Raw genomic sequence first — 27,644 nt, forward strand, 5'->3', positions numbered from 1 at the left:
AAAAAAAAAAAAATCGGAGATTTATTACAGAGTCCTATAGAAAGAGGAGCAAATGGATCGCTGCGATTCACAGAAACAACTGGACTCCAGTCAGTGAAAGGTGGATTTACAGTCATGATTTTGTGTCAATATGCTGAATTTAGCTGTAAAACCATACACATATATTGTTATATATATTAACAACTCATCAATTACATATGTATCATTGCATATTCTGCATTATTGGATGTTTTTTTTTTAATAAACACTGACCAAAAAAAAAAAAAAAGATAAAGTTTTAGGGCTGGACGATATGATGATATATATAGGCTATATATGACACTGATATAAGTGATCACCCGGGTTTAGACCTACCTATATTGTAGCCTATTTATAAAAAGCGTTCACAGGCAAATTTGCTTTATGTTTAACTTAGGTCTATGCTTTTATTTCCCCGGTGTCGAAATCAGGCAAACATAAATGTCAGGCAACACGATTCCTGGCTGCATGTCAATATCCATGGATCACTGGATCTGTAGTAAGTTGTAAGGAGTCCAACATTTAGTTTAAATTGATAAAATTGTTCGTTTTAATCGCATTTTCGCAGTTAACCCAGTCACGCAGCGGATCATCTGTCACTCAGTCAGGCTGAGGGGACGTGTTTCGGCGGGAAAGTAACGTCAATGCATTCCCTCTGACAGTAGACTGTGAACTACATTTCCCATGATGCCCCGCGGTGCGCGTGAGCGTCTCTCAGTCAGCAGTGGAATGTGTGGAATGTGTTTCCTGTGTTTGGCATCATGAGCGCGAGAGTCTCTCCGGTTTCCCGTGAGTTTCCACGGAGTTTGAGTCCGGCAGAAGAGTTGAATGAGTGTGTGGAGTTTGAGTCCGGCCGAAGAGTTGAATGAGCGTGTGTGTGGAGTGTGTGTGTAGTTTCAGTGATGGCAGAGCCGCTGCTCAGACGAACTTTCTCCAAACTCCGGGCGAAAGAGCGATTCCGCCGCAAGACGGACCCCAAACTCACCGGTGAGAGACCGACACCAGAACACACACACATATGTCACACACTTCTGTTATTATCTGTCTAATGCAGATGAAGCATTGTCAAAATGTTATTCTTGCTCTAAAACTAAAACAAATGCTGAAGAACAGATTAGAGGTGAAATAACGACATGAAAAATTAATATTCTTCATTATTTGACGAAAACAAAATCATATTCATCAAAATACGTTCTGTTTCAAAGTTTCAAAGTTTGTTTAGACTGTTATTAAAACTTATATTTATGCTAACTGTAACTGTATTTCTGCTATCTAGATAGCCTATCAGTCAAGAGTTAAGACACATCTACTCATTTTCTATTGTGAATATTTCTCCACATGTTAGAATTATTGTAAAGTTGTGGAAACCGGAGTTATGTTAAACTCATTTCCAGCTCTCATTCCTCAATAAGAGTGTGTTTTGTGTGATGATGGAGCAGACAGAGATCATGAAGTGCTCAATTCATCCACTAAACAAATATTAAGTAATATTTTAGTTTTTTAAATACACTATTTGCTTTCCAAAATCAATAGCCACAGTTTACTGCATATGATTCCCTTTTCTGCCTTTAAAGGGAAAGTTTTTAAGATTGTGAGCAAACGTGTGTTTCTTCTGTCTAAACGCTGGTGTTTACAGTAGATGTGAACAGAGAGCTCTGTGTCCTCTGGGTTCAGGCAGATTTAATGCGTCTTCCTCATGTGATGATGATGATGATGATGCTCTTACGAAAAACATTGTGAGTTTGTTGCATAATACACGTGTGTCATTCGTCATGAAACGTCACTGTTTCTCCTCTGAAGAGAACAAAAGCATTTATTTATCATGCACTTATACAAAATAAAAAGTTGCATCTATGATGGCTCTGAGCCTACATGAAGTAACAATGAACAGTTGTGTTTTATGAAATATTGTTAATGAAGATTATACAGATGCAAATTGCTCATTAGTGTCAGTTAATGCACTAATGTAAAGAGAAACCGATATTTTTGTGGTGACGTTTTGATGTTTTTGGATCTTGATTGGCTTTGGGAGAGAGCAGCATTAATATGTCGGTGTTTTTGTGTCTAGGGGTTTCAGACGAGTAAAGCGGGACATGATGTTTTCTTTCTGGATGAAGTTTTAAATGAAGTTGTTTGGTTTCTGGCATTCACTGGATTTGTCTCTCTCTCTCATTCTCTTTCCCTGCATGTTACGTCTAAAATAGGAAAGACGTTTGCTGGAGTGTGAGTGTGTGAGAGAGAGTCAGGGAGAGAGAGGGAGAGAGCGTGTGTGTGTGTCTGTGTCTGTGTTTGTTTGTTTGTGTGTGTGTGTGTCTGAGTGTGTGAGTGAGTTTGATTGTGTCAGAATGAGTGAATGAATGAGTGTGTGTGAGTGAGTCAGTGAGTGAGTGAGTGAGTGAGTGTGTGACGTGTGTCAGTGAGAGTGAGTGAGAGTGACTGAATGAGTTCACTCACTCAGTCTCTCACTCACTTACTCACTCACTCACTTACTCACTCACTTATTCAGTCCCTCACTCACTTACTCACTCACTCACTCACTCACTTACTTACTCACTCACTCAGTCACTCACTTACTCACTCACTCACTCACTCACTTACTTACTCACTCACTCACTCAGTCACTCACTCACTCACTCACTCACTCACTCACTCACTCACTCACTTACTTACTCACTCACTCACTCACTCACTCAGTCACTCACTCACTTATTCAGTCCCTCACTCACTTACTCACTCACTCACTCACTCACTTACTTACTCACTCACTCAGTCACTCACTTACTCACTCACTCACTCACTCACTCACTTACTTACTCACTCACTCACTCAGTCACTCACTCACTCACTCACTCACTCACTCACTCACTCACTCACTCACTCAGTCACTCACTCACTCACTCACTCAGTCACTCACTTACTCACTCACTCACTCACTCACTTACTTACTCACTCACTCACTTACTCACTCACTTACTTACTCACTCACTCAGTCACTCACTTACTCACTCACTCACTCACTCACTCACTTACTTACTCACTCACTCAGTCACTCACTTACTCACTCACTCACTCACTTACTTACTCACTCACTCAGTCACTCACTCACTCACTCACTCACTCACTCACTCACTTACTTACTCACTCTCTCACTCACTCTCTCTGGCTTTGTCCACATTAATCCGGATACATTTGAAAACGGGGTTTTCGTTTATAAACTCTCTCCGTCCACACTAACGTTTTCAGGTGTTTTCCGAGGTTTCAGTGTGGATGGGAAACTTCTAAATTCACTTTACTGCGCATGCGTGAAACTTCACAAAAGCTCACTGAGACGTTACAGAGGGGAAAATAAATAATAACGTTATCGCACAATAACAGGATAATTTTATTTAGCAAAATATCTCCCCATCACTGATGCGTCCAGGTCGCATTCAGTCACCATAGCCTATGTCTGGTCTAAAACGCAACTGCTCCCCAGTTTTGCCGCAATGTGAGTACTTTATCTGTCATCTTTGCAGTGCTGTACTATGAAGAACAGCACATAGAAAGAAAAATATTTTAGCAACAGTGTAAAAATAAATAACACATAACAGGCACAATACCGATAAACATGAATATCTATTGGTACTACATGGATCACATGACTAAAACTTGTCATCGTTTTAAAATACCTCCGGTTTCACTGTCCACACTACAACGCGAAAACGCTGTTTTCAAATGTATCCACTTTGGAGAGCGTTTTCCAAAAGATACGTTTTCGTTGACTTAAAACAGCGCCTCAGTGTGGACGGAAGACCAAAACGGAGAGAAAAAATTCCGTATTAGTGTGTGGACATGGCCTCTGATATCGACTATCCTAATTGTTTTGCATTATTTGTTCTCCGTGTATCTGCCAAATGTATAAATGTGGCAGTGCATTCTGGGATTGCATCGTCCACTAGTTATACATGTGATGCTGCCTCAGAAGAATAGAGTTATGCCACTCGATTTCCCAACGCAGATCCATCAGGAGAGAGGGAGAAAACGGCGAAGCTGAAAGTATGAGAACAGAGAGAGAGAGAGAGAGAGAGAGAGAGGGAGAGAGAGAGAGAGAGAGAGAGAGAGAGAGAGAGAGAGAGAGAGCGAGAGCGAGAGAGAGAGCGAGAAGGAATGTGAACTCTGGAGAATAACGATCCCAGCTGCAACTAACCACTGTCCAGAGTATCACCGCTCTCAGAGGAACCTGGTGTGTGTGTGTTCATCAGTGTGTGTGTGTGTGTGTGTGTGTGTGTGTGTGTGTTCTTATCAGTGAGTGTGTGTGTGAGGGTCGATAGACTGCTTCATGACTGCATCTGTGAACCACATGAGAGTCCTAAACAGAAAACTCTTTCTGCTGGATGTGTGTGTGTGTGTGTGTGTGTGTGTGTGTTGTGTGTTTTTCTTGATCTGCGACCCGTTGCCACACAGAATCTGCGCCCGCAGCGCTTTACTAAAAGATCTCAAGAGTTTCCCAAGAATTGAATTTCTTTCTGTGAATGTATGTTTGTTTTTAAGGAATATTTATTCATCATCATCATCATCATCATGTTCCAAACCCATGTGACTCTCTCTCTCTCTCTTCCAATAGTCTATGTCCACTATGACTGAGTATATATATATATATATATATATTAGGGCTGTGCAAAAATTAATTGCTATTAATCGCATCCAAAATAAAAGTCGGTGTTTACATAATATATTTGTGTGTGCTGTATATAATTATTTTGTATATATAAATGCCTATGCATGTGTGTATATATTTAAGAATTATTTGCGCTTAAATTTTGTATACATATATAAATGCATAATCTATATTATATAAATATAAATATTTTATATATGAATAACACATTTTCTTAAATATATGCATGCATGTGTTTGTATTTATACAAAATAATTATATACAGCACACACAAATATATTATGTAAACACAGACTTTTATTTTGGATGCGATTAATCGCAATTAATTTTTGCACATTCATAATTTTTGTATATAATTTTATTTTATTTCGGCTTTATTTAAAGTATTGAAAGTGTGTTTTAATATTCGTAGATGTAAGGCAGGAACACACACACTCCATGACCCTGACTGACAGTCTGACGAGTCGATGCTAGTTTACAGGATAGATATTGAGTTATTAATCATGTGGTTAACAATGACAGCCCTGATTCTGAGGTCATGTGATGATTCCTGATCTTTCTATATATTCTCTGACATCACGAGGAGTGTTCGTGTTCTCGCTGCTCCACATCAGTGTAAACACACACACATAATGTGTGTTTTTTCTTCATTTCTTCATCATGTCTTCCTCTAGTGGCTCGGCATCTCGACTGTTTACACGACAAAACCAGCAGATCCGTATCATCCCTGTGCCTCAGTGTTTCATTATTCCTTCATTATCCGTTAGCTGACCGGCTTTGACACACATGTGGGATGAGTTACGTGTTGTAGTTTAATAAAGTCATCCACTTCTGTGAACAATAGTGACGCTTTGGCATGTAAACGCCACTAATGCTGTCGATCACAGAGCTGGAGATGGTTGTGTACGTAAAGTCAGTTTTGTGGAGATCTCCTGGAGTTTCTGCCGGCTTCGTCCAGGTTTGCTGTCTGTTTCGCAGAGGAGAAATGTTTATGTTGTTAATTCTATTTTAACGACTTCCTCTCCCTGATGTTCTTCCTGGAAGTGCAGATTCACAGCGTGAGCGTAGAACAACAGCCCGTCAGACATTAATAAACGATCCGTCCGAGCCTTAATTACTGTGGAATACCATAGAATATATCTGTAGTATACACACACACACTCTCACACACACACACACACACACACACACACACACACACACACACACACACACACACACACACACTTTCACACACCCATATATATATTTATATTAACTTGTTTTTTATTAATGTATTTTTAACATTGTATTTTCCCATTTATTATTTATTTATTTATTTATTAAAATATATAAATATTTTATATCAAATATTAAGTTAATAAATGTATATAATGCATTTATATAATTATATATTAAAATGATTTATGCAAGCTATTTTTATTTTTGTATATGTATTAATTTAATTTATGTAATTATAATATAAAAATTACATAAATTTTACTGACTGATACTGATATTTACTGACTGTTTTGTGTGTGTGTGTATATATATATATATATATATATATAATACAATTGATTTAAAATAATACAACTATTTATAGTTAATATATTAATTTATATATATATGTATATATATCATTAATACAATATATATAATGAATACAACATATTAATTATATATTAATATATAATTAATTAATTAATATATATAATTAATACAATATATATAAAATACAACTGATTTAAATTAATGCATTTTTTTGGGAGATTAATAGTTAATTTCCCATTTATTTATTTACGTAATGTTTTTTTTTTTTTAAAGAAGCATTTTAATATATTTATACAATTATAATTTGTGCATTGGTTCATATTAAAATACCATTCAAGTAAATACAAGAAATTAATATATGCAAAATAAATATATATAACGTATTTAATAATAATTAAAATATATATATATATATATATATATATTTTTTTAATTAATATTATTAAATACCTTATATATATTTCTTTTGCATATATATTCATTTACGTTGCTTACAGCATATACCAGCTTTGGTATATAGCTTTGGTCTTCTGGGAAGCTGATTCTGTGGGCCTGCTTCCAGACAGGAGTAATGTGCAGTGTGAGGCACTCTGGGAAAATATGTAAGCAGAAATGCAGCTGTCAGCATCTGGCCAGACTAATGCACTGATAATGCTGTTCTGGCCTCGTGTTTAATTGTATAATCCAGACATAAACAGAGATGAGACACACTTCCTTTTGACAAAATAGAGCATTGCAGAAACAACTTCAACACACACTCAAAAATGTGCAGAAAACAGTATTTTCAGCGTCAGAGCGAAACGAGGAAATAATGGGACGTTTCTGTTCCATGTCCAGTGCTTTTCTGTGTGAAACTGAAGTGGCGATAAATCTGACGAATTACTGCGATAAGAAGCTCAACCTAGAACAGGACAGACTGTGCAAGTTCACATCGAGGCCTTCAGATGCACACACTGGTCTAGTGTCTCTGCTCAAGACCAGCAGATATCGGTGTATTACTCAGATGTTGACTGCAGATGTTTAGGAGCGATCTGATCTGAGCTCAGAGGAGACGTCTTCAATGTTCATGCATGTTTATTTGGGCTTTATTATTGCTGTTCTGATGCCTTGAGATATAAGAGTCCTGAAACAGAAGATCTGCTTGCATGTTTTTAGTCTCTCTCGATGTGATTATTAATAGTTTGGCTTGTGTTTTCAGGGCAGATGAGAGCAAATACAGCGACCGGATGTCTCAAATTATATGGGGGAATGAAGGGGGGAGAGATCGGCATTCTGGGAAAAACTCTTTAACCGTTACGCCGTGAATATTCTCAGCAAACATTCTCACTAATTAATTCACGCTGCCAAACATGGTAAACAAACACACAAACAAAGACGCCTTTTCAGTCACATTTTATCGTTCAACACACTCACTATAAATCTGATCTGTGTTTGATGCAGTTTAACACAAAGACACACATCTGAAACCCTGAAAAAATACACTTTATCTGTGTTTTAGTATCTGTATTATACTTCTCCAATGACGTAAGAATGCTGTTTGATTAATCAGCCGAGTCGATACTATAATAATAATAATACAGTTATTTTATATAGCGCTTTTAAAAGTTGCTTTCTCAAAGCGCTTTACAGGCAAACAGAGAAAACTACACTTTAAATACTAAAATAAAATGAATAATCAAGTAAAAGCATGTTTAAAGAAGAGATTTAAAGAGGTCTACACTCAGAAAAAAGGTAAAAAAGCTGTCACTGGGGCTGTACCTTTTCAAAAGGTAAACTTTTGTTCATTTTAGTTGCTAATATGTACATTTTAAGTGTTAATTTGTACATTTTAAGTGTTAATATGTACATTTCAGGTGCTAATATGTACATTTTAGGTGTTAATTTGTACATTTTAAGTGTTAATATGTACATTTTAGGTGTTAATATGTACATTTTAGGTGTTCATTTGTACATTTTAAGTGTTAATATGTACATTTTAAGTGTTAATAACTTAATATGTACATTTCAGGTGCTAATATGTAAATTTTAGGTGCTAAAATGTACATTTTAGGTGCTAATTTGTACATTTTAAATGTGCTATTATGTACATTTTAGGTGTTAATATGTACATTTTAGGTGCAAATATGTACATATTAAGTGTTAATATGTACATTTTAGGTGTTAATATGTACATTTTAGGTGCTAATATGTACATTTTAGGTGCTAATACTGTATGTACAATTTAAGTACATTTCAGGTGCTAATAAGTACATTTTAAGTGTTAATATGTACATTTCAGGAGCTAATATGTCCATTTTAGGTGCTAATATGTACATATTAGGTGCTAATATGTACGTTTTAAATGTTAATATGTACATTTCAGGAGCTAATATGTCCATTTTAGGTGCTAATATGTACATATTAGGTGCTAATATGTACATTTTAAGTGTTAATATGTACATTTCGGGAGCTAATGTGTCCATTTTAGGTGCTAATATGTACATTTTAAATGTTAATATGTACTTTTCAGGAGCTAATATGTCCATTTTAGGTGTTAATATGTCCATTTTAAATGTTAATATGTACATTTTTATGAGCTAATGTATTAATATTATAAATATGTTAATTTTAGGTGCTAAAGTGTACCACTAAGGTACCAATATGCAGCCTTTGGGTACAAAAGTGTACCTTTTGAAAAGGTACAGCCCCAGTGACAGCTTTTGTACCTTTTTTTCTGAGAGTGTATAAATGGTTTGTCAGTCTTGGGTTTGGTGCACGGCGCTATTTAAAGTCGTAACAAACTAAACAGAGAAAGGCCAGTTTATCAATGTGCAGTTTAGACCCAGAGAAGGCTTCATAAACACACACACACTGGCGTCAGAGGTGAAGGGTGAGCCCGTGAGAGTGGGCTTTGTGTGAGCGTGTGTATTTTGGGGTGTTGTAATGAATAGTGAATAGGGTTAAGTGTGTGTGTCCAGCTGTGAAGGAAAGGCCTCGACACAGACCGCTCATTGAATCCTCTCAGCGGCCGACAGCTGTGTGTTTCTCACTGGAAGAAGCGCTCCCTGTTTTGTTTTTTTGGATTTACATGTGTGCCTTTTATTGTACCTTTTTCTTTATTATTCATCCTAATTTATGCATCTTTGAATACATTCAAACCAAAAATGACACCAGATTCAGACACCAGATATACTGTATATATATATTTTTATATTTTATATATAATATATATATATATATATATATTTTTTTTTTTTTTTTTTTGTTACTAGTGTGTGCAGGACACTACAGTTCACTTTGAGCTGATGATGTTTTCTTCCGTGTGTTTTCTGTTTCTCTTTTCACACACACACACTGAACAACATGAAGCATTGCTTGGTCACTGGTTGAGCTAAACTGGTATTATCTAATTGTGGAGTTAAATTTAACAGATATTCAACATCATTCATGTGTGAGAGTCCAACAGAAGGACGGACAAAACCAGTTCTGCTCATATTTTATTAGCATTTTCTAAACTATAGCGAATAAACTGTGAGAAAGGTTGAAGGTGTCTGAATAAATGTAGGTTTTTCTGTTTGCTTTCCTCGAGAATGGTGCTAGTGATGCTAATGCCATGGGTTTGATTCCTAGGGAATGCATGAACTGGGAAAAAAATAAACAATGCATGGATAAGTTGTAAATGTAAATCAGATGAATCTCTTCTGTGCATTTCTGTCTGTGATATGTGTGGCTCTAGCTCTAGCTTTCTGTTTCTCTCCCTCTTTTTCTTGGCTGCTTTGGCATAACAGGAAGTCACTTAAACTACTGTAACACTTCCTGTTCAGGGAAGCATAAAGAGATCTGTGTTTTTCTGTTCTCATCTTAAATTTGGCGTCTGTAATGTGACTTTCAGAGTGAACCAGGAGGATATTGATTGAGAAAGAAAAGTAGGGTGGGAATTGAAACATAGAGTTTAGGGTCTCGAAGGTCATGTTTCGTACAAACATTGAATTTGAAGTTTTCCTGAAACACACTCTTGATGTAGGCATCAAATGACCAAAGAAAATTTCAGATGAGCGGTTTCAGTTACTCGGAAATCCTCGGAAATCTGTCTCTTTCCGCACCCTTGAAATAGACTAGTTTGTATCTGTCAGCCTTTTCGTCACATCTCTGTGCGGTGTTTAAAGGACTAGTTCACTTTTAAAAAAACTTTTGCTGATAATTTACTCACCCCCGTGTCATCCAAGATGTCCATGTCTTTCTTTCTTCAGTCGAAAAGAAATGAAGGTTTTTGATGAAAACATTCCAGGATTTTCTCCATATAATGGACTTCAATGGGGTCCAAACGGTTCAAGGTCCAAATGAGAGTTTCAGTGCAAACTGTTCAAAGGGCTTTAAACCATTCCAGGCGATGAATCTGTTCGAACTCGTTCATTAAAATGAACAAATCTTTTTCCGAGTCAATTCATTCGTTTCGTTCGTTGAATTAACCAAATGACTCGGAAAAAGATTCGTTCATTTTGATAAACGAGTTCGAACAGGAGAGTCACAGAACAGAGCAAGGCGAGCATTTGAGCTTATAAAACTTATTTATTATTTATTTATTAAATGAGCGATCGTTTCGCTAGGTAAGACCCTTATTCATCGTCTGGTGTCGTTTAAAGCCCTTTGAACAGTTTGCACTGAAACTCTCTTTTGGCCCTTGAACCGTTTGGACCCCATTGAAGTCTATTATATGGAGAAAATCCTGGAATGTTTTCATCAAAAATCTTCATTTCTTTCCGACTGAAGAAAGAAAGACATGGAAATCTTGAATGACACGGGGGCGAGTAAATCATCAGCAAAAGTTTTTTCAGAAGTGAACTACTCCTTTAAGCAGCATTTGTGGTTTAAGCGTTTGATTGTTGAATGTGGTCTTGGCCCTCGTATACTAGCATTGGTTTTGATACACTCATGAGCAGTGCTGACTAAAGTGCGATTGACAGTGTTTTTATTCAGCACTTCCAGAGTCATGCAAGCCAACAGAGATAATGTGCAGAGCACACACACACACACACACACACAGGAGTTATTCATGGCTTCTGGAACTCGATAAGATATTTGGCAAACTGTGTTACAAGCCACGTTCATAATTTCAAGAGGGGAAAGAACAGAGAGAGAGAGAGAGAGAGAGAAAGGGGAAAACGGGACGAGGGAGTTTGGAGAAACTTCCAGATGTGCGAGATGGGAGGGAGCCGAGGGTGAAGGAGATGGTAAATATCTTCACCCCTCCTCTTTGGCCTTATTTTAATTCTTTCCAGTCGCCCTCTCTCTTCGCAGCTCTACGTCACTGTAAACTCATCTCAGAAATGTTGTTTTAGGGAGGATGCAAACCCTGTAAAGGTTAAAAGCCCCCAGTTCCACTTTTACTTGTGGTATTTTCTGTTTCTGAATGTTGCAAGTCTCCAGTGATCAATTCTTCATGTTAGTCACTCCAACTATTTCAACACCAAATAAGGCAAAATACTCCCTGCTACGATAATAATGGCTGTTTTCTTTCCTCTGCTTTAGAAGTGACAGAAAAGGTGGAACTTTTCCAAAGTCCTCCATCAACTGGATCCACCTCGGGTCACGCTGAGCCCGAGAGCCCGGAGCGAGAGGAGTGTACCAGACGCTCACAGATCACCGTCTCCAAAAAACAGAACTGGGCCAAACTTCCCTCCACTTGCAGAGACCCAGTTGGCACAGATCTGGTCTACGGGCCACTGGACTGGGATTTGTGCTCTGGAAAGTCTGAGGTCTCAAAACAGGCCTGGAACCAACTAACTTTAAGTGAGGATGGCTTGAAGAGAAATCGGAGTGATCTTGAATTGGAGTTTGTATATTCCAGCGCACCGTGCAACTCCGTTGAGCCCAGTTTGCCGGAGCTGACCCCTTCCTCTACGACCTTTACGGGTGTGTGTGTCTCTTCCAGCTCAGCTAAGATCTCTGGGCAAGGCGCTTACCTTCAGCACCTGGACAGGAGCAGTCGAGCCTGGGTACTGTCCACGGGAAAGCCCCAGGCATCAGATGAGGCCCAGAATCCAGCCAGAATCACAGAGTGGCGACAGGGCCCGGATGGAGACGGAAACATTTGGTACAACCCCATTCCTGAAGAGGACGACTCGAGGGCCAGCGGAGAAGCAGATCGGGAAAAATACGGAGACCCGTGGAGAAAGAGAGACCAGAAACGATCAGGGGGTTTGACCAATCAAACGAGAGACTTTCAAACTGAAGTCGACTTAATCAGGACGGATAGTTCGGGTATGGTCAGATTTTCCATTATGTAAGAGTTTGTCACAGGGCTGGTCTGGTCGCAAGTGCTGTTTTGAAATGATATTTATAGTAAGTAGACTGAAGTGCTGTGTTATGCTATGCTGATTGTGTTTGGCGTTCACAAATTTAGAAAAAATGGGATTGAAAGCAACCTCATTACATGTAATTATGAGTTATTTTCTAAAACCAAGTGAGCTGCCTACCTAGACAGCGTTTGATGGCATCATATATGTGTTCTCTTTCAAAACGTAGGCAGTATAATTATAATAGGCCTGCCTTTTAAGATATCTTCTTTTGGTCAAATTATAAGTCGGCAGCAGTTGTGGAGAAGGCAATCCCTGAATACACAAATAGTAAACTGAATGCTTTACCCAATATTTGTGTGTATTTTTATGCTAAACAGTATCACGTCTTTAGCCTAGTGACATCAATCAATCTTTTTCTTTAATTTCGCATTATCACTGTAAAGCTGCTTTGAAACAATCAATATTTGTAAAAGGGCTATATACATGAAGGTGACTTGATTTGACTTGAAGCACTGTTTTACTGCCTACGTAGGGCACAACTCTGGCCCTCGAGGCCTACTGTCCTGCAGAGTTTAGCTACAACCCTGACCAAACTCACCTGCCTATAGCTGTCTGAAGACCTTTAATTGCATATTCAGGTGTGTTTAAGAAGTATTAGGGCTCAAGTCTACTGGAAAGTGGATCTTGAGCGCCAGAGTTGCCCTTTCTTGATGTAGAGCTGGGATGGGCAACTTTGGTCCTGGAGGGTCACTGTCCTGCGAGTAGAGTCTCTGGAGAAGGGGTCGGACTCGGTAAAACTCTGGCCCTCGGGGCCTACTGTCCTGCAGAGTTTAGCTCCAACCCTGACCAAACTCACCTGCCTATAGCTGTCTGAAGACCTTTAATTGCATATTCAGGTGTGTTTAAGAAGTAGGAGGGCTTAAGTCTACTGGAAAGTGGATCTTGAGCGCCAGAGTTGCCCTTTCTTGATGTAGAGCTGGGATGGGCAACTTTGGTCCTGGAGGGTCACTGTCCTGCGAGTAGAGTCTCTGGAGAAGGGGTCGGACTCGGTAAAACTCTGGCCCTCGGGGCCTACTGTCCTGCAGAGTTTAGCTACAACCCTGACCAAACTCACCTGCCTATAGACCTTTAATTGCATATCCAAGTGTGTTTGATAAGTGTTGGGGCTAAAGCCTACAGGAAAGTGGATCTTGAGTGCCAAAGTTGCCCTTTCTTGATGTAGAGCTGGGATGGGCAACTTTGGTCCTGGAGGGTCTCTGTCCTGCGAGTAGAGTCTCTGGAGAAGGGGTCTGATTTGGCACAACTCTGGCCCTCGAGGCCTACTGTCCTGCAGAGTTTAGCTACAACCCTGACTAAACTCACCTGCCTATAGACCTTTAATTGCATATCCAAGTGTGTTTGATAAGTGTTGGGGCTAAAGCCTACAGGAAAGTGGATCTTGAGTGCCAAAGTTGCCCTTTCTTGATGTAGAGCTGGGATGGGCAACTTTGGTCCTGGAGGGTCTCTGTCCTGCGAGTAGAGTCTCTGGAGAAGGGGTCGGACTTGGTAAAACTCTGGCCCTCGAGGCCTACTGTCCTGCAGAGTTTAGCTACAACCCTGACCAAACTCACCTGCCTATAGACCTTTAATTGCATATCCAGGTGTGTTTGATAAGTGTTGGGGCTAAAGCCTACAGGAAAGTGGATCTTGAGTGCCAAAGTTGCCCTTTCTTGATGTAGAGCTGGGATGGGCAACTTTGGTCCTGGAGGGTCTCTGTCCTGCGAGTAGAGTCTCTGGAGAAGGGGTCTGATTTGGCACAACTCTGGCCCTCGAGGCCTACTGTCCTGCAGAGTTTAGCTACAACCCTGACCAAACTCACCTGCCTATAGACCTTTAATTGCATATCCAAGTGTGTTTGATAAGTGTTGGGGCTAAAGCCTACAGGAAAGTGGATCTTGAGTGCCAAAGTTGCCCTTTCTTGATGTAGAGCTGGGATGGGCAACTTTGGTCCTGGAGGGTCTCTGTCCTGCGAGTAGAGTCTCTGGAGAAGGGGTCTGATTTGGCACAACTCTGGCCCTCGAGGCCTACTGTCCTGCAGAGTTTAGCTACAACCCTGACCAAACTCACCTGCCTATAGACCTTTAATTGCATATCCAGGTGTGTTTGATAAGTGTTGGGGCTAAAGCCTACAGGAAAGTGGATCTTGAGTGCCAAAGTTGCCCTTTCTTGATGTAGAGCTGGGATGGGCAACTTTGGTCCTGGAGGGTCTCTGTCCTGCGAGTAGAGTCTCTGGAGAAGGGGTCTGATTTGGCACAACTCTGGCCCTCGAGGCCTACTGTCCTGCAGAGTTTAGCTACAACCCTGACCAAACTCACCTGCCTATAGACCTTTAATTGCATATCCAAGTGTGTTTGATAAGTGTTGGGGCTAAAGCCTACAGGAAAGTGGATCTTGAGTGCCAAAGTTGCCCTTTCTTGATGTAGAGCTGGGATGGGCAACTTTGGTCCTGGAGGGTCTCTGTCCTGCGAGTAGAGTCTCTGGAGAAGGGGTCTGATTTGGCACAACTCTGGCCCTCGAGGCCTACTGTCCTGCAGAGTTTAGCTACAACCCTGACCAAACTCACCTGCCTATAGACCTTTAATTGCATATCCAGGTGTGTTTGATAAGTGTTGGGGCTAAAGCCTACAGGAAAGTGGATCTTGAGTGCCAAAGTTGCCCTTTCTTGATGTAGAGCTGGGATGGGCAACTTTGGTCCTGGAGGGTCTCTGTCCTGCGAGTAGAGTCTCTGGAGAAGGGGTCGGACTTGGTAAAACTCTGGCCCTCGAGGCCTACTGTCCTGCAGAGTTTAGCTACAACCCTGACCAAACTCACCTGCCTATAGACCTTTAATTGCATATCCAGGTGTGTTTGATAAGTGTTGGGGCTAAAGCCTACAGGAAAGTGGATCTTGAGTGCCAAAGTTGCCCTTTCTTGATGTAGAGCTGGGATGGGCAACTTTGGTCCTGGAGGGTCTCTGTCCTGCGAGTAGAGTCTCTGGAGAAGGGGTCTGATTTGGCACAACTCTGGCCCTCGAGGCCTACTGTCCTGCAGAGTTTAGCTACAACCCTGACCAAACTCACCTGCCTATAGACCTTTAATTGCATATCCAAGTGTGTTTGATAAGTGTTGGGGCTAAAGCCTACAGGAAAGTGGATCTTGAGTGCCAAAGTTGCCCTTTCTTGATGTAGAGCTGGGATGGGCAACTTTGGTCCTGGAGGGTCTCTGTCCTGCGAGTAGAGTCTCTGGAGAAGGGGTCTGATTTGGCACAACTCTGGCCCTCGAGGCCTACTGTCCTGCAGAGTTTAGCTACAACCCTGACTAAACTCACCTGCCTATAGACCTTTAATTGCATATCCAAGTGTGTTTGATAAGTGTTGGGGCTAAAGCCTACAGGAAAGTGGATCTTGAGTGCCAAAGTTGCCCTTTCTTGATGTAGAGCTGGGATGGGCAACTTTGGTCCTGGAGGGTCTCTGTCCTGCGAGTAGAGTCTCTGGAGAAGGGGTCGGACTTGGTAAAACTCTGGCCCTCGAGGCCTACTGTCCTGCAGAGTTTAGCTACAACCCTGACCAAACTCACCTGCCTATAGACCTTTAATTGCATATCCAGGTGTGTTTGATAAGTGTTGGGGCTAAAGCCTACAGGAAAGTGGATCTTGAGTGCCAAAGTTGCCCTTTCTTGATGTAGAGCTGGGATGGGCAACTTTGGTCCTGGAGGGTCTCTGTCCTGCTAGTAGAGTCTCTGGAGAAGGGGTCTGATTTGGCACAACTCTGGCCCTCGAGGCCTACTGTCCTGCAGAGTTTAGCTACAACCCTGACTAAACTCACCTGCCTATAGACCTTTAATTGCATATCCAAGTGTGTTTGATAAGTGTTGGGGCTAAAGCCTACAGGAAAGTGGATCTTGAGTGCCAAAGTTGCCCTTTCTTGATGTAGAGCTGGGATGGGCAACTTTGGTCCTGGAGGGTCTCTGTCCTGCGAGTAGAGTCTCTGGAGAAGGGGTCGGACTTGGTAAAACTCTGGCCCTCGAGGCCTACTGTCCTGCAGAGTTTAGCTCCAACCCTGATAAAAATGTTCCTGCCTGTAACCTTCTAGTTATCCTGAAGACCTTGATTACCATGTTCAGGTGTGTTTGATAAGTGTTGGGGCTAAAGTCTACAGGAAAGTGGATCTCATTCATTGGATCTCATCATTGGAATTCAGTTTATGATGAGGTGTCCGATCCTGTTTCTGGAGGGCCACCTTCCTGCCGAGTTTAATTCTAGCCCAAATTAAAACATCTGGACCAGCTAATCAAGGTCTTCAGGCTCACTAGAGACTTCCAGGCAGGTGTATTGGAGCGAGTTGGCCTTCCAGGAGCAGGATTGAACTCCCCTGGTTTATAAGGTTTCATTTGTTACCAAGTGTTCTGCCTAACAGCAAGGCATCTTACTATGTTTTGAGACTGACTACTAAGACACCAAAGCACAGCTTGGTTGTAGGAACATCTTAAAAGGAAGTTTCTAACGGTGTGCTTATTTGTGTTCAGATCTGGTTACGCTACAGTCGGACTGTATTATCCCTGCAAGTGTTGTGAACTCTGAGAGTTCGGCAGCACCAAAGAGAAGCCCAGGAGAGGGTGGAAATGGCAGCAGTGTGATCGACAAGATCAAGTCTCCAGGAACGGTTCGCCGGCTCTCTATGAAGATGCGGAAACTCCCAGAACTAAGGCGGAAGCTTAGCCTGCGCTCGTCGCGTAATCAGCGTCACGGACAGAGCCAAGGAAATGCCAGCAGTGCACCGGGAGCCTCAGATGAGGCTTTACCACCAAATGCATGCAAAGAATCATCCAACATCATCAGCAAGTACCACCTGGACTCCAGTGCACCCGCACGGCCAAGACGTCGATCCTCTCGAATGAGATCCGCTAGTAAAGGAGGCTATCTTAGCGATGGAGACTCACCTGAACTCCTGCCAAAGGGTCAGGGGTCGAAAGGCTCACCTACACCACAGGATTCACTCGCTGTGGCAGACGCGGAGTCTTTCCGCTTGTACTCGCTGACGGATCAGCCTCGCTGTGCTCAGAGACTCTCAGGACTGCTCACGGTGCATTTGCTGGGAGTCGAAGAGCTACTCCGACCCCCTCGGATCGACGCTACTAAAGAAGTCTTCTGTGCCATTCAAGTGGACGGGGTGACCCGGGCTCGAACGTCCCTGCTAACTTGTCGAGGAGCGTGTCTCCCACTAAACCACACCTTTAACCTGGAGCTCGAGAGGGCCCGGCTGCTCAAACTGGTCATCTTGACGCCAACGACTGCTAGCGCTAACATCGGGTCTTGCGCACTGGCTGCTCCCGCGCGGAACCGGGTTTGTTGTCTGGGTGCAGTGGCTATACCGTCCCTCTTCAAGGGTAAGAACCAACCATTTGTGAATCATTTACATTTCTGAAATGTCACGCCAATAAAGCACATTTGAATTGAATAGAGAGAGATAAGATAAAGAGATAAGAGATTTCCATGAAATGTAATGGAAATTCACCATTTTTTATGTGCATATGTTTCTTTTTTTAATGTTTTGACGTTGTAACGTTTACTCAAATCTGCTGGCGAAACGAATTCTCCAATCATTTCGTGCTGATCTGTCTTCAATCGACTGCAAACTTGGATGCAGATCCGCCTCCATCCAATCAATAGTTGGTGGATTGAACTAAGCCCCGCCCTACATTCAAATGCAAATAATTTTTCGTTTTTCCGTTACACTCGGATAAAGGGCACAATATGTAAAGAATTATCTGTTAATACTTCCAATCATTTGGAACATGTTCCTCATGTCTCTTCAATGTAAATAATGTAAAACATTCCTGCCTTTTAAAAGCAAATATATCTACCGTTACACCAAAGTTTACCCTTTCACTGTGTCACTGACTACTCATAAAATTTGTTTAAAAAAAATCATTTTATCCTCCCTTGTCTGGCTTCTGCTACTCTGAGCAATGCCTGAACTTGAGCACTTCTTGTGTTGTTTTTGCCTCTGCACGATGACTCGCTTGCTTTAGTCCTCATTTGTAAGCCACTTTGTTTGGACAAAGTTAAATTAAATGACTATTAAATGACTAAATGTAATGTCTGTCTCTCTCTCCCGCAGCTTCTCGCAGTCAGCAGCTGTGTGTTCGTCTGGAGCCTCGTGGTTTGCTGTATGTGAAGCTGACCCTGCTGGAGCAGTTCGTGACCCCGTTCCCGCGCCTCAGTGACCTGCCGCCCCCTACAGTGTTCGGGGTGGAGCTGCGCCCCCTGGTGGAGAAAGAAGCGTCTGCGCTCGGAGTGCCCCTGATCATCCAGAAGTGTGTTTCTGAGATCGAGAGGAGAGGACTGAGGGTGAGACCTACTCATATTTGCACGTGTTTGTCTTGTTTGCAGTCCAGATATCTAAAAATTCTTAAATCAAGAAGCATTTACTAGATCTGTAAAATGGCATTAAAAATTATACTAAAGTTTACTTTAACTAAACGAAAGTTTTCGCTTAAAATAAGCAGAATGATCTGCCAATGCAACGTTCAACGTTTGAATTAAGATTATTTTACTTGAGAAATGTTTATATATAAAATATTTCTTAAATATATACATGCGTAAGTGTGTGTTTATATTACAAAATAATTATATACAGCACACACACATATATTATGTAAACACAAACCTTTATTTTGGATGCGATTATTCTCATTATTATTTCTCAATACTTCGGTCACTTTTTCAAAGCTCTTCACACCAACTTCCACCTTGGCACTAAAGGACTATTCTACTATTTTTTTATTTTTTTATTTTTACTCCTTTCTTAATCTAATATTGATGTTTGATCATGAAAAATGTTTCAAAGTCCCTCCAGCAGGAGTTCGTCTCTATATCAGAGTCAGTGTTTCTGAACTCCTTGAGTTTCTTCCGGAACACGTCACAATATTCCTCATTATAATAATTCATGCGCAGAATAAAGGGGCGGGGCCTGGTTGAGTTAGTTTGTAGAGTGTTAAACTGGCGGTTGTGGAAAGGGGCGGGACATTTCCCAAACACACTCGAAGCGCTCAACCAATCACAACACACTGCCCCAGCCGACCAATCAGAGCACAGTGTGCTTTTCAGAAGGAGGGGCTTGATAGAGACAGGAAGTAAAGCGAGCGTTCCTGACAGACTGAGAAGAGAGGAGCAAAAATGGAGAATATGAGGAGAATGATCAACATTCAAGCAGGAAAACCTGTTCTAGAAGAGCCTGAAACACATGACGATTTTGGATAATAGATCTAAGTATTGTAAAAGAGTGTGTGTGTGTGTGTGTGTAGGTGGTGGGGTTGTATCGTCTCTGTGGTTCTGCGGCAGTGAAGAAGGAATTGCGCGATGCGTTTGAGAAGGACAGTGCCGCAGTTTCCTTAAACGACGAGCTCTATCCCGACGTCAATGTCATTACCGGTCAGTGTTCACGAACCATGCTTTTTTTACTTATCAATTTACAAACTCAAATAGGGAACAATGATATCCATGTATGAAAATATACACAAATAACAAATCTCCAGGGGTTTTGTAGATGAAAATATGGATTGTTTATAATGTTGTGTTCAGGCATCCTGAAGGACTACCTGCGCGAGCTGCCGTCTCCTCTGATCACGAGGACCCTGTATGAGGTGGTGTTAGAGGCCATGATGGTTCGGCCGGCCTGTAGACACGACAGTGACGCTCCGCGCTCACAGGACACCGTGGCTCTGTTGCAGTGTCTTCCTGAAGCGGAGAAGGTGATGCGTGAGTGTGTGTGTGTCGAGGACATTAGGCGTCGAGGTCAGATTCTGCCATTCAAAACTTAAGATTTCTTAATGTTTCTGAAAGAGGCTGCGTTTGTCTGATCAAAACTACAGTAAAACACTGAAATATTATTCTAATGTAAATCATCTGTTCTCTATGTGAGTATACAGTAAAGTGTAATTTATTCCTGTGATTTTCAGCATCATTACTCCAGTCTTCAGTGTCACATGACCCTTCAAAAATCACTCTAATATGAGGATCTGATGCTCAAGACACAGTTATGATTATTATCAGTGCTGAAAACTGTTAATTTCTTTGTGGAAATCGTGAAACTTTTTATTTTTCACAATTCTTTGATGAATTGAAAGTTCAGAAGAAGAGCATTTATTTGAGATTATCTTCGCTGTATTAAAGTATTAATTTCTTCTAAAACAGTAGTATATTACGCACTTTAAACTTTTTTTACATCTAAGTCATAATTTTTTTTTTAGGAAATATCAAGCTGAAAGATTTTATATAACTGTTATTGTATGAATTATTTATCTATATCTATATCTAGGGTTGGGTATCGAGACTTCAGTTTTCGAGTCTAACTTTTCGTTTTTCCCGGAATCGTTCAAAAGTTAAAATTTCGATTCCTAGTTTCGATATTCGCAGTCCGCCGAGCGGAAGAAGAAACCGCTGAACAACACCAACGAAGAAGCGTCTACCGGAAGTGTTGGCATAACCGCGCGAGTCGAACATGAGTAGCTTACGTCGGCGGTCCAAAGTGTGGCTTCACTTTTCTAAAAATAACGAAATCTACAAAAGGAGTATTTTTACAGAAGGAGTATTTCCTTCAGAAAGGCCGTTGGTTAGCAAGGTTAGCTAAACTTTTTTGACCCTGCCTCTTAAAAGAATCGGAATCAAGAATCGTTAGGAACCGGAATCGAAACAAGGAATCGGAATCGGAATCAGAATCGTTCAAATTCAAACGATACCCAACCCTATCTATATCTGTATACAATTCATTAATATATTGTTATTATGTTTATTTTACATTTTATTACTCTTGAATAAAGCCTTTGTTGCTTATATGGCGTTAAATGATAATAAATTACATGTATATCGCTCAAAAGTTCGGTGCATGAAAAAAAATTTCAGAAAAGCTTTTTTTTTAGCAGCAAACATTCAGTCTCTTCCACTGATTGTAACCCTAAACATTGTATAAGCATTAGTTTCATGTGTCATCGAGCAAAAGAAAGGCTCTCGGGAGCGTAAACGTCACATCCTTTTGATTTTAACATCAAGCTCTTTCATAGGCTTTCATACACAACCTGTGAACTCTGGTCACACATTTGCAATCAAAGGATTCTTACATGTCGCTCCTTTTAGAAAGCAAATCAAGCCCGTTTTGATCAAGACTTCAGGATGCTTAAACATGGTCAAATTGTGTGTCATATACCTTTCTAGATGAGAAAAGAAAGAGTATAACTGTACGAGAGCAGGAGGGCGGGAGGATCTCATTCCCAATTAGCTTGTTTTGGATGATGTTGCCGATAAATAGACACATGCATCACATTTCTGAATAAGATTGAGAAAGTATTTTACTGTTCCTGTTTATTTTTGTAAGATCTACACTACCCTGTTCAATTGGATCTTAGTTTTTGCTTTGTATTGTTTTCTGAAAGGTTTAAATGGACCTCGAGGAGCCGTGCTCTGAGCAAACAAACCTAATAAGAATGGCAAACATTTAGAGTTAATCCACATTCGTTTCTTAAGCTGTTTGTCACTGTTGTTATTATGCTTGTTTCTGCCAGCTTCTTCCTGAGGATGTGATTTTATGTAAGAGCACTGAAGTGTTTATGCGAGAGGGAGTGTGTGTTTGTCCCATGTGAGCAGCAGAACAGCAGCCTGAGGGTTTCCAACATCGTCCAAAACAAGCTAATTGGGAATGAGATCGTCCCGTCGTCCTGCTCTCGTACAGTTATACTCTTTCTTTTCTTCATTTAGAAAGGTATGGCTCACTGTTAGGAGCTTGCATAATTTGACCATGTTTAAGCCTGAAGTTAATCGAAATGTGCTCGATTTGCTTTCTTAAAGGAGCGACGTGAACAGATCATCCCTGAGTTCCCAGGTTGTCTATGAAAGTACACATATTTGCATACTCATCTAAATGTTCGTTAGCTGTATAATGCAGCAAATGTGTTTCCACTTTACTTCCAAGCGAAGACTGTAAAAGCCCTTCGCCGTGAGTCTTGAGTCTCGCGTGTGTGCATAAAGGAAGTGCAGCTGCAGTTCACTAAACGGCCACCGGTGTCGCTAGTAACAAGGGTTTCTGTTAATGCATCCGTGTGCGCATCAATGCACGTCACTCTGAAGGAAGATTCTGTAAATCAGTTACTGTAAAAAAAATAAAATAAATAAAAATAAATAAATAAATAGAGTTCCATTCCATGTGAAAAAAAAATCAGTTACTGTACATATCAATGCAATATTAGCACTTCCATGTTTGACGTGTGTGTGATTTTGTGTCTTCTGAAGGCGACTCTGTCCTTCTTGCTGGATCATCTGAGTCTGGTGGCGTCGTACAGCGACAGCAACCGGATGACGTGCCAGAATCTGGCCGTGTGCTTCGGGCCGGTTCTCCTGACGCCCACACAGGAGTCCTGGCAGGCCGGGCTGACGGCCCCGGGGTCAGGGGCCCTGATGGGGTCAGGGGCCGCTCGAGGGCGTAGCTTTGCACACAGTGAAGAGATCGCCAGCGCCGTGGACTTTAAACGACACATCGAGGCTTTGCACTACCTCCTGCAGCTCTGGCCTGGTGAGTTTGTGTCCCAAAAATGTACAAAATTGAGTGTTCATCAGAGGGGGCCAAGACTCGTCACGCTTGAACCACGAATAAAGAAAAATAATTTGTGGTTGAAATTTTTAAAAGTAACAAATCCTTCCCTCGCGGCCAATTAGGAATGCAGGAGTGCTTTAGGACACATAGAAAAAACAAAAAATGCTCAAAATTCAAACTAAAAATGCTAAAAAAAAATATTTTATGATGTCTACATGTGTGTCTGAATGCACAGTGAAGAAACTGGCTTTAATAGTGATATAAGGCCATCTAGAGTCATGAAATATCATGATGTGTTTATATATATCTCATGAAATATCAAAAAAAATATGTAATATATATATTATTATTTTTTTTCCCCACAAGAGGTTGGCAAAGACACACGTGAGATATTTTGAGCTGAATTAAAATGGTTATGCATGAAATTGTGAGTAAGTTTAAATTTAATTTGAAAGAATGTGAGGAATGTGCTAAAATTACTATTTATTTATTGATAAAATCGTGTAATTTAAAGGGTAACAAAAAAATTGCATTAAAAATGTCAAAATGAAATAAGCTTTCTGGACACTCAAAAAAAAGAAGAAGTCGTTTTGACCCACGAGGGAAAGATGTGTTACATAGTGCGAGCAAAGGATGAGGGTTAAAGGTCATTTCAAACCCGTTCTAAGGTCGCATGCATCCTTCTGTCCTCTGAATGTGCTGGTTTTGATTATCGTTCATGCGATGAAATATCATGCATATAATCTGGTAATTATCGGCTGCGTCTCTAAAGGTCATGCGAACAGTTTGAACTCTAGGCGTCGTGTTACGACCCTTGACCCTTGTTTTTATGACGCAGCATGTGTGTAACATGCAGGAGGAATCTCCGTAACGTGCGACAGCTGTTGTGGATTTGCATGGAACATCAGTCTAAATATGTGCCGTGAGTTTGATGTAAACACACACCACGCTCCGTTGGACCTTAAAGACACTTAATATTCAGCAGCATTATTGATTTGATTCAGATGTGAACTAAACAAAACTGAAGTGAGCTGAGAAACGAACTGACAGTGTTATCGAAATTGAATTGAACCAACATTGAAGTGATTGAAGTAGAGCTGCTTTATAATGAAATCAAATTAGTTTCATAATTTGAATTTTGCTAAATCGACACTGTCATTGAACTGAATTGAATCTACATTGAGCCGAAGCAACATTGAACTTAATTGAATCAACATTGAATTGAATCAACATTGAGCTGAATTGAATCAAAACTGAATCAACACCGAAGTGATTTGAAGTTTGCATTATTTTCCTGTTTATTTCGGGGAATTAAAACTTTTAAACGATCTGTATTGTATAAAGCACTGTAGAAATAAAGCTGACTTGCACATCTGCCACATCAAGTGTGTAACGCCATTTCATGTCTGTTTCTTCTCAGTACCCAAAGATCGAGTGATTGATGACTCCGACCAATCACAGGTCATCTCTTCTCCGGTATCCCAGAGTTCCTCACTGTGGCAATCGCTTCCCTCGGTTCAGGACGAGACGGTTGTTTCCCGTAGGGGGCGTGGCCTTCAGGACGAGCCGGTTGTTTCCCGTAGGGGGCGTGGCCTTCAGGACGAGCCGGTTGTTTCCCGTAGGGGGCGTGGCCTTCAGGACGAGTCGGTTGTTTCCCATAGGGGGCGTGGCCTTCAGGACGATCCGGTTGTTTCCCGTAGGGGGCGTGGCCGTCTGGAAAGTCCGCCCTGTAACCGATACGCTGGCGACTGGAGCGTTTGTGGGCGGGACTTCATGTCGAACGATGAGGCGGATTACGACGAGGTGGCGGGAAGCGAGAGCGACGACGACGACATGGACGAGGCGAAGAAGCGGGACGTGTGGGCGTCGCCCGACGGTTTGTTCGTGGATGACTTCGCTCTCGACTTCGACGCCCCGTTCACGTGCCGACTGAGTCTGAAGGACTTCGACACTCTGATTTCAGACTTGGAGAGAGAGTTAGCCAAACAAATCAATATCTGCCTCTGAACCTGAGCACTTCTCTCATCCATAACACACACTAATGTCTGCGAACGTTTTACGTGCTAGACGTTAAAGGGATAGTTCACCCAAAAATATAAATGACCGTATATGACATTCTTTCAGACAAACGCCATAAAAGTGCATCTGTCCATCATAAAAGTGATTATTATCATGGGCTAATTTTCATTTTTGAGTGAACTATCCCTTTAATTGCATCATAAGTCGCTTTGTAATATGGACATATATATATATATATACCCATCTATATGGATATATGCATGTTTCAGATAAATGCGACTTGATTTTTGACTAGTTTTGAAGACGAGCAAAACATGTATTGTGTATTTGTATATGACGCAGCATTTGACGTGCTAGGACATTTCATAGCAGCTACTGTAATATAACAACAAGCACAAAAACTACAAAAAAAATTCATAGTTCTTCTGAAGGCGAGACGTGTATCTATTGTTATCACAAGCTGCATTATAGCGGGCTGTGAAACGGTTAATCGCATCCAAAATAAAACTATACGTGTATAATTATTTAGTGAAATATTTGCATACTGTATATATAATTTATATTATATATATTTTATGTATAAATCTTAAATGTATACACACTTATTTTGGATGCGATATACGCAATATAAACACTAGTTGTGAATGAGGCGGATGTGCTGAAGGATGACGGCAGGCTGTACGTCTGCGTTACGTTTGTGTGAAGGTTATTTTATTTAAAGCTGTGTGTACGACTCTTCTTCCAGAAGGCTGGTGTGTGTGTGTGTGTGTGTGTGTGTGTCAGGATTCATCATTCTTTCCACCGGGACATTCCGTTACGTGTGTTTCTGCGCCAGTTTCTCTTTGGGAACAGCTCTTCTGAGCAGCCCGAGTGTTTTCTTCTGTGTAGTGTTTAGCGGTGGACGTGTTATTACATTCCCTCGAGGTCATGTGAAAGGAACGGTCTGGCTTTTTTAAAGCAGTCGTGACATAATGTTGATTCGAGAAGCCAAAGTCAATATCTGATGCAATGGCGGTGGCGTCGGTAATTGATGCTGTCATTAAATCTGAAAGCTTGTGTCATTTTTCTATACACTAACAGAGAAGCAATGACTCTCTTGCACAGCTCTTCCCAAACTCTCATTGGTCAGTTAGAGAGATAGTCCCTCCCCCAAACTCACGTCATTGGTTGTGAAAGTGACATTAAAGCATTTGAACGGTAACATGATACAGTTATGTCACTAAAAATGAGCAATACATGTGTAAGAGTATTTAAGTGAATTAAAACACAACTGTTCAGTGTTAGTTCATCAGCTCAGGCTCATTAAATATTTAATCTATTGTGTGAACTGATGTGTTTTAACACATGGAGCCTTATTTTGCTGTTTGAATCCAAAAGTATCAATTTATGACATCATCTGACATCATGTATGACATCATCTTTAACCCTAAAGTCGTATTCTGGACAAATGTGGGCAAAATAGTTTTGATTTATTTTTTAAGAAATACTTCCCTTGATCTGAGCGGTACAAGACTTGGCTACTTTTTCTAAGTTTGCCTCCTGAACACACACAAATTTTTTTTGACTCAATTCTACAATGTTAAGTGGGTGGAAAAAACTCGTTAATATTGTATTTGGGTCAAAAATGGGCACCCATAGAAATGAATGGGGAAACTGTAATTTAGAGCATTCTAAAATAAGCCAAAATAAGAGCAAAGTCACTTCATCTTTAGGTTTTAGCTCTGAGAACTTATTGGAATGATATTTTAATGCAGTTAATAAAATTAAACATAAAAATAAGCATAATTTACACAGAAAATATGGTACTTTTTGAAGTAAATAAATTCAAAAATACCCCCAAAATTAAACAAAACACCATAAATGGATAGACAAAACTTTATCGAAGACACTGATATAACATTAGGATCACATTTGTCCACAATTACAGGATTAAGGGCTATAAAGTGAATACGGTTTGAGGGTTAACTTGTTGAACTCCGAACATTCGTTTCTGTTTGACGATCAGCTTGGCCAGAGACGTGCGCTCTTTCCGGGGAATATAACAGTGTTGATTTTGACTGAATTTGCACAGTTTATGACGCCAAAGTAATTGATTCAGGTTTTGTTTTTTCAGAAATTAATCAGGACATGCGCGCACACACACACTCGTCATGCCAAAGACTGTTGTGATGGATTATTATTGCACTTCTGTGTTTAGTGGTATAGGTTGTGCTTGGGCTGATTGGAGATCAGCTTTATCTCTCATATCCGCGCGCGGTACAGATAATCTCGACTGTGATCTTGACTCCAATGGAATATAAAGGCCATGAGTGACTGAGCTCCCTATATGCAGCTGTTTTACATGCTTTATCTGAATTAAAATGTTGTTTAGTTGTATAAACAGTATTATTATATTCTATTATTGCACCTGCAACATTAAGCACTTCTGTCTGTGCGCATGCAGCGATACACACGTCTGCTGTGTGTGTGTGTGGGTGGGTAATGTACCGTTCAGTGTTATGTTGAAGAAATAAAGCAGTGTTATGTTTCTACAATGAA

At 40.6% G+C, this 27,644-nt stretch overlaps 1 protein-coding gene across 1 annotated transcript; it reads left to right on the forward strand.

Annotated features, from left to right (window-relative positions):
- Positions 1–731: 731 nt before the first annotated feature.
- Positions 732–27,644, forward strand: syde1 (synapse defective Rho GTPase homolog 1). Its single transcript, XM_089122438.1, has 9 exons — positions 732–819; positions 857–1,005; positions 11,717–12,448; positions 17,029–17,889; positions 18,624–18,853; positions 19,810–19,936; positions 20,087–20,256; positions 22,787–23,066; positions 24,508–27,644. The coding sequence occupies exons 2-9, from the start codon at positions 921–923 to the stop codon at positions 25,092–25,094; spliced, it is 3,072 nt and encodes a 1,023-aa protein (XP_088978564.1). The 5' UTR covers positions 732–819; positions 857–920; the 3' UTR covers positions 25,095–27,644.

Source organism: Pimephales promelas, chromosome 17, assembly GCF_988280905.1.
Source record: "Pimephales promelas chromosome 17, fPimPro1.hap1.1, whole genome shotgun sequence".
NCBI lineage: Eukaryota > Metazoa > Chordata > Actinopteri > Cypriniformes > Leuciscidae > Pimephales > Pimephales promelas.

What these genes read in the sequence shown, in the direction of transcription:
- syde1 (XM_089122438.1), top strand. Translation starts at nt 921, where the DNA reads ATGGCAGAGCCGCTGCTCAGACGAACTTTCTCCAAACTCCGGGCGAAA. An exon ending in AATCAGGACGGATAGTTCGG is followed by an intron (nt 12,449 to 17,028) that starts GTATGGTCAGAT and finishes ATTTGTGTTCAG; the next exon opens with ATCTGGTTACGCTACAGTCG. An exon ending in GTCTTCCTGAAGCGGAGAAG is followed by an intron (nt 20,257 to 22,786) that starts GTGATGCGTGAG and finishes TGTCTTCTGAAG; the next exon opens with GCGACTCTGTCCTTCTTGCT.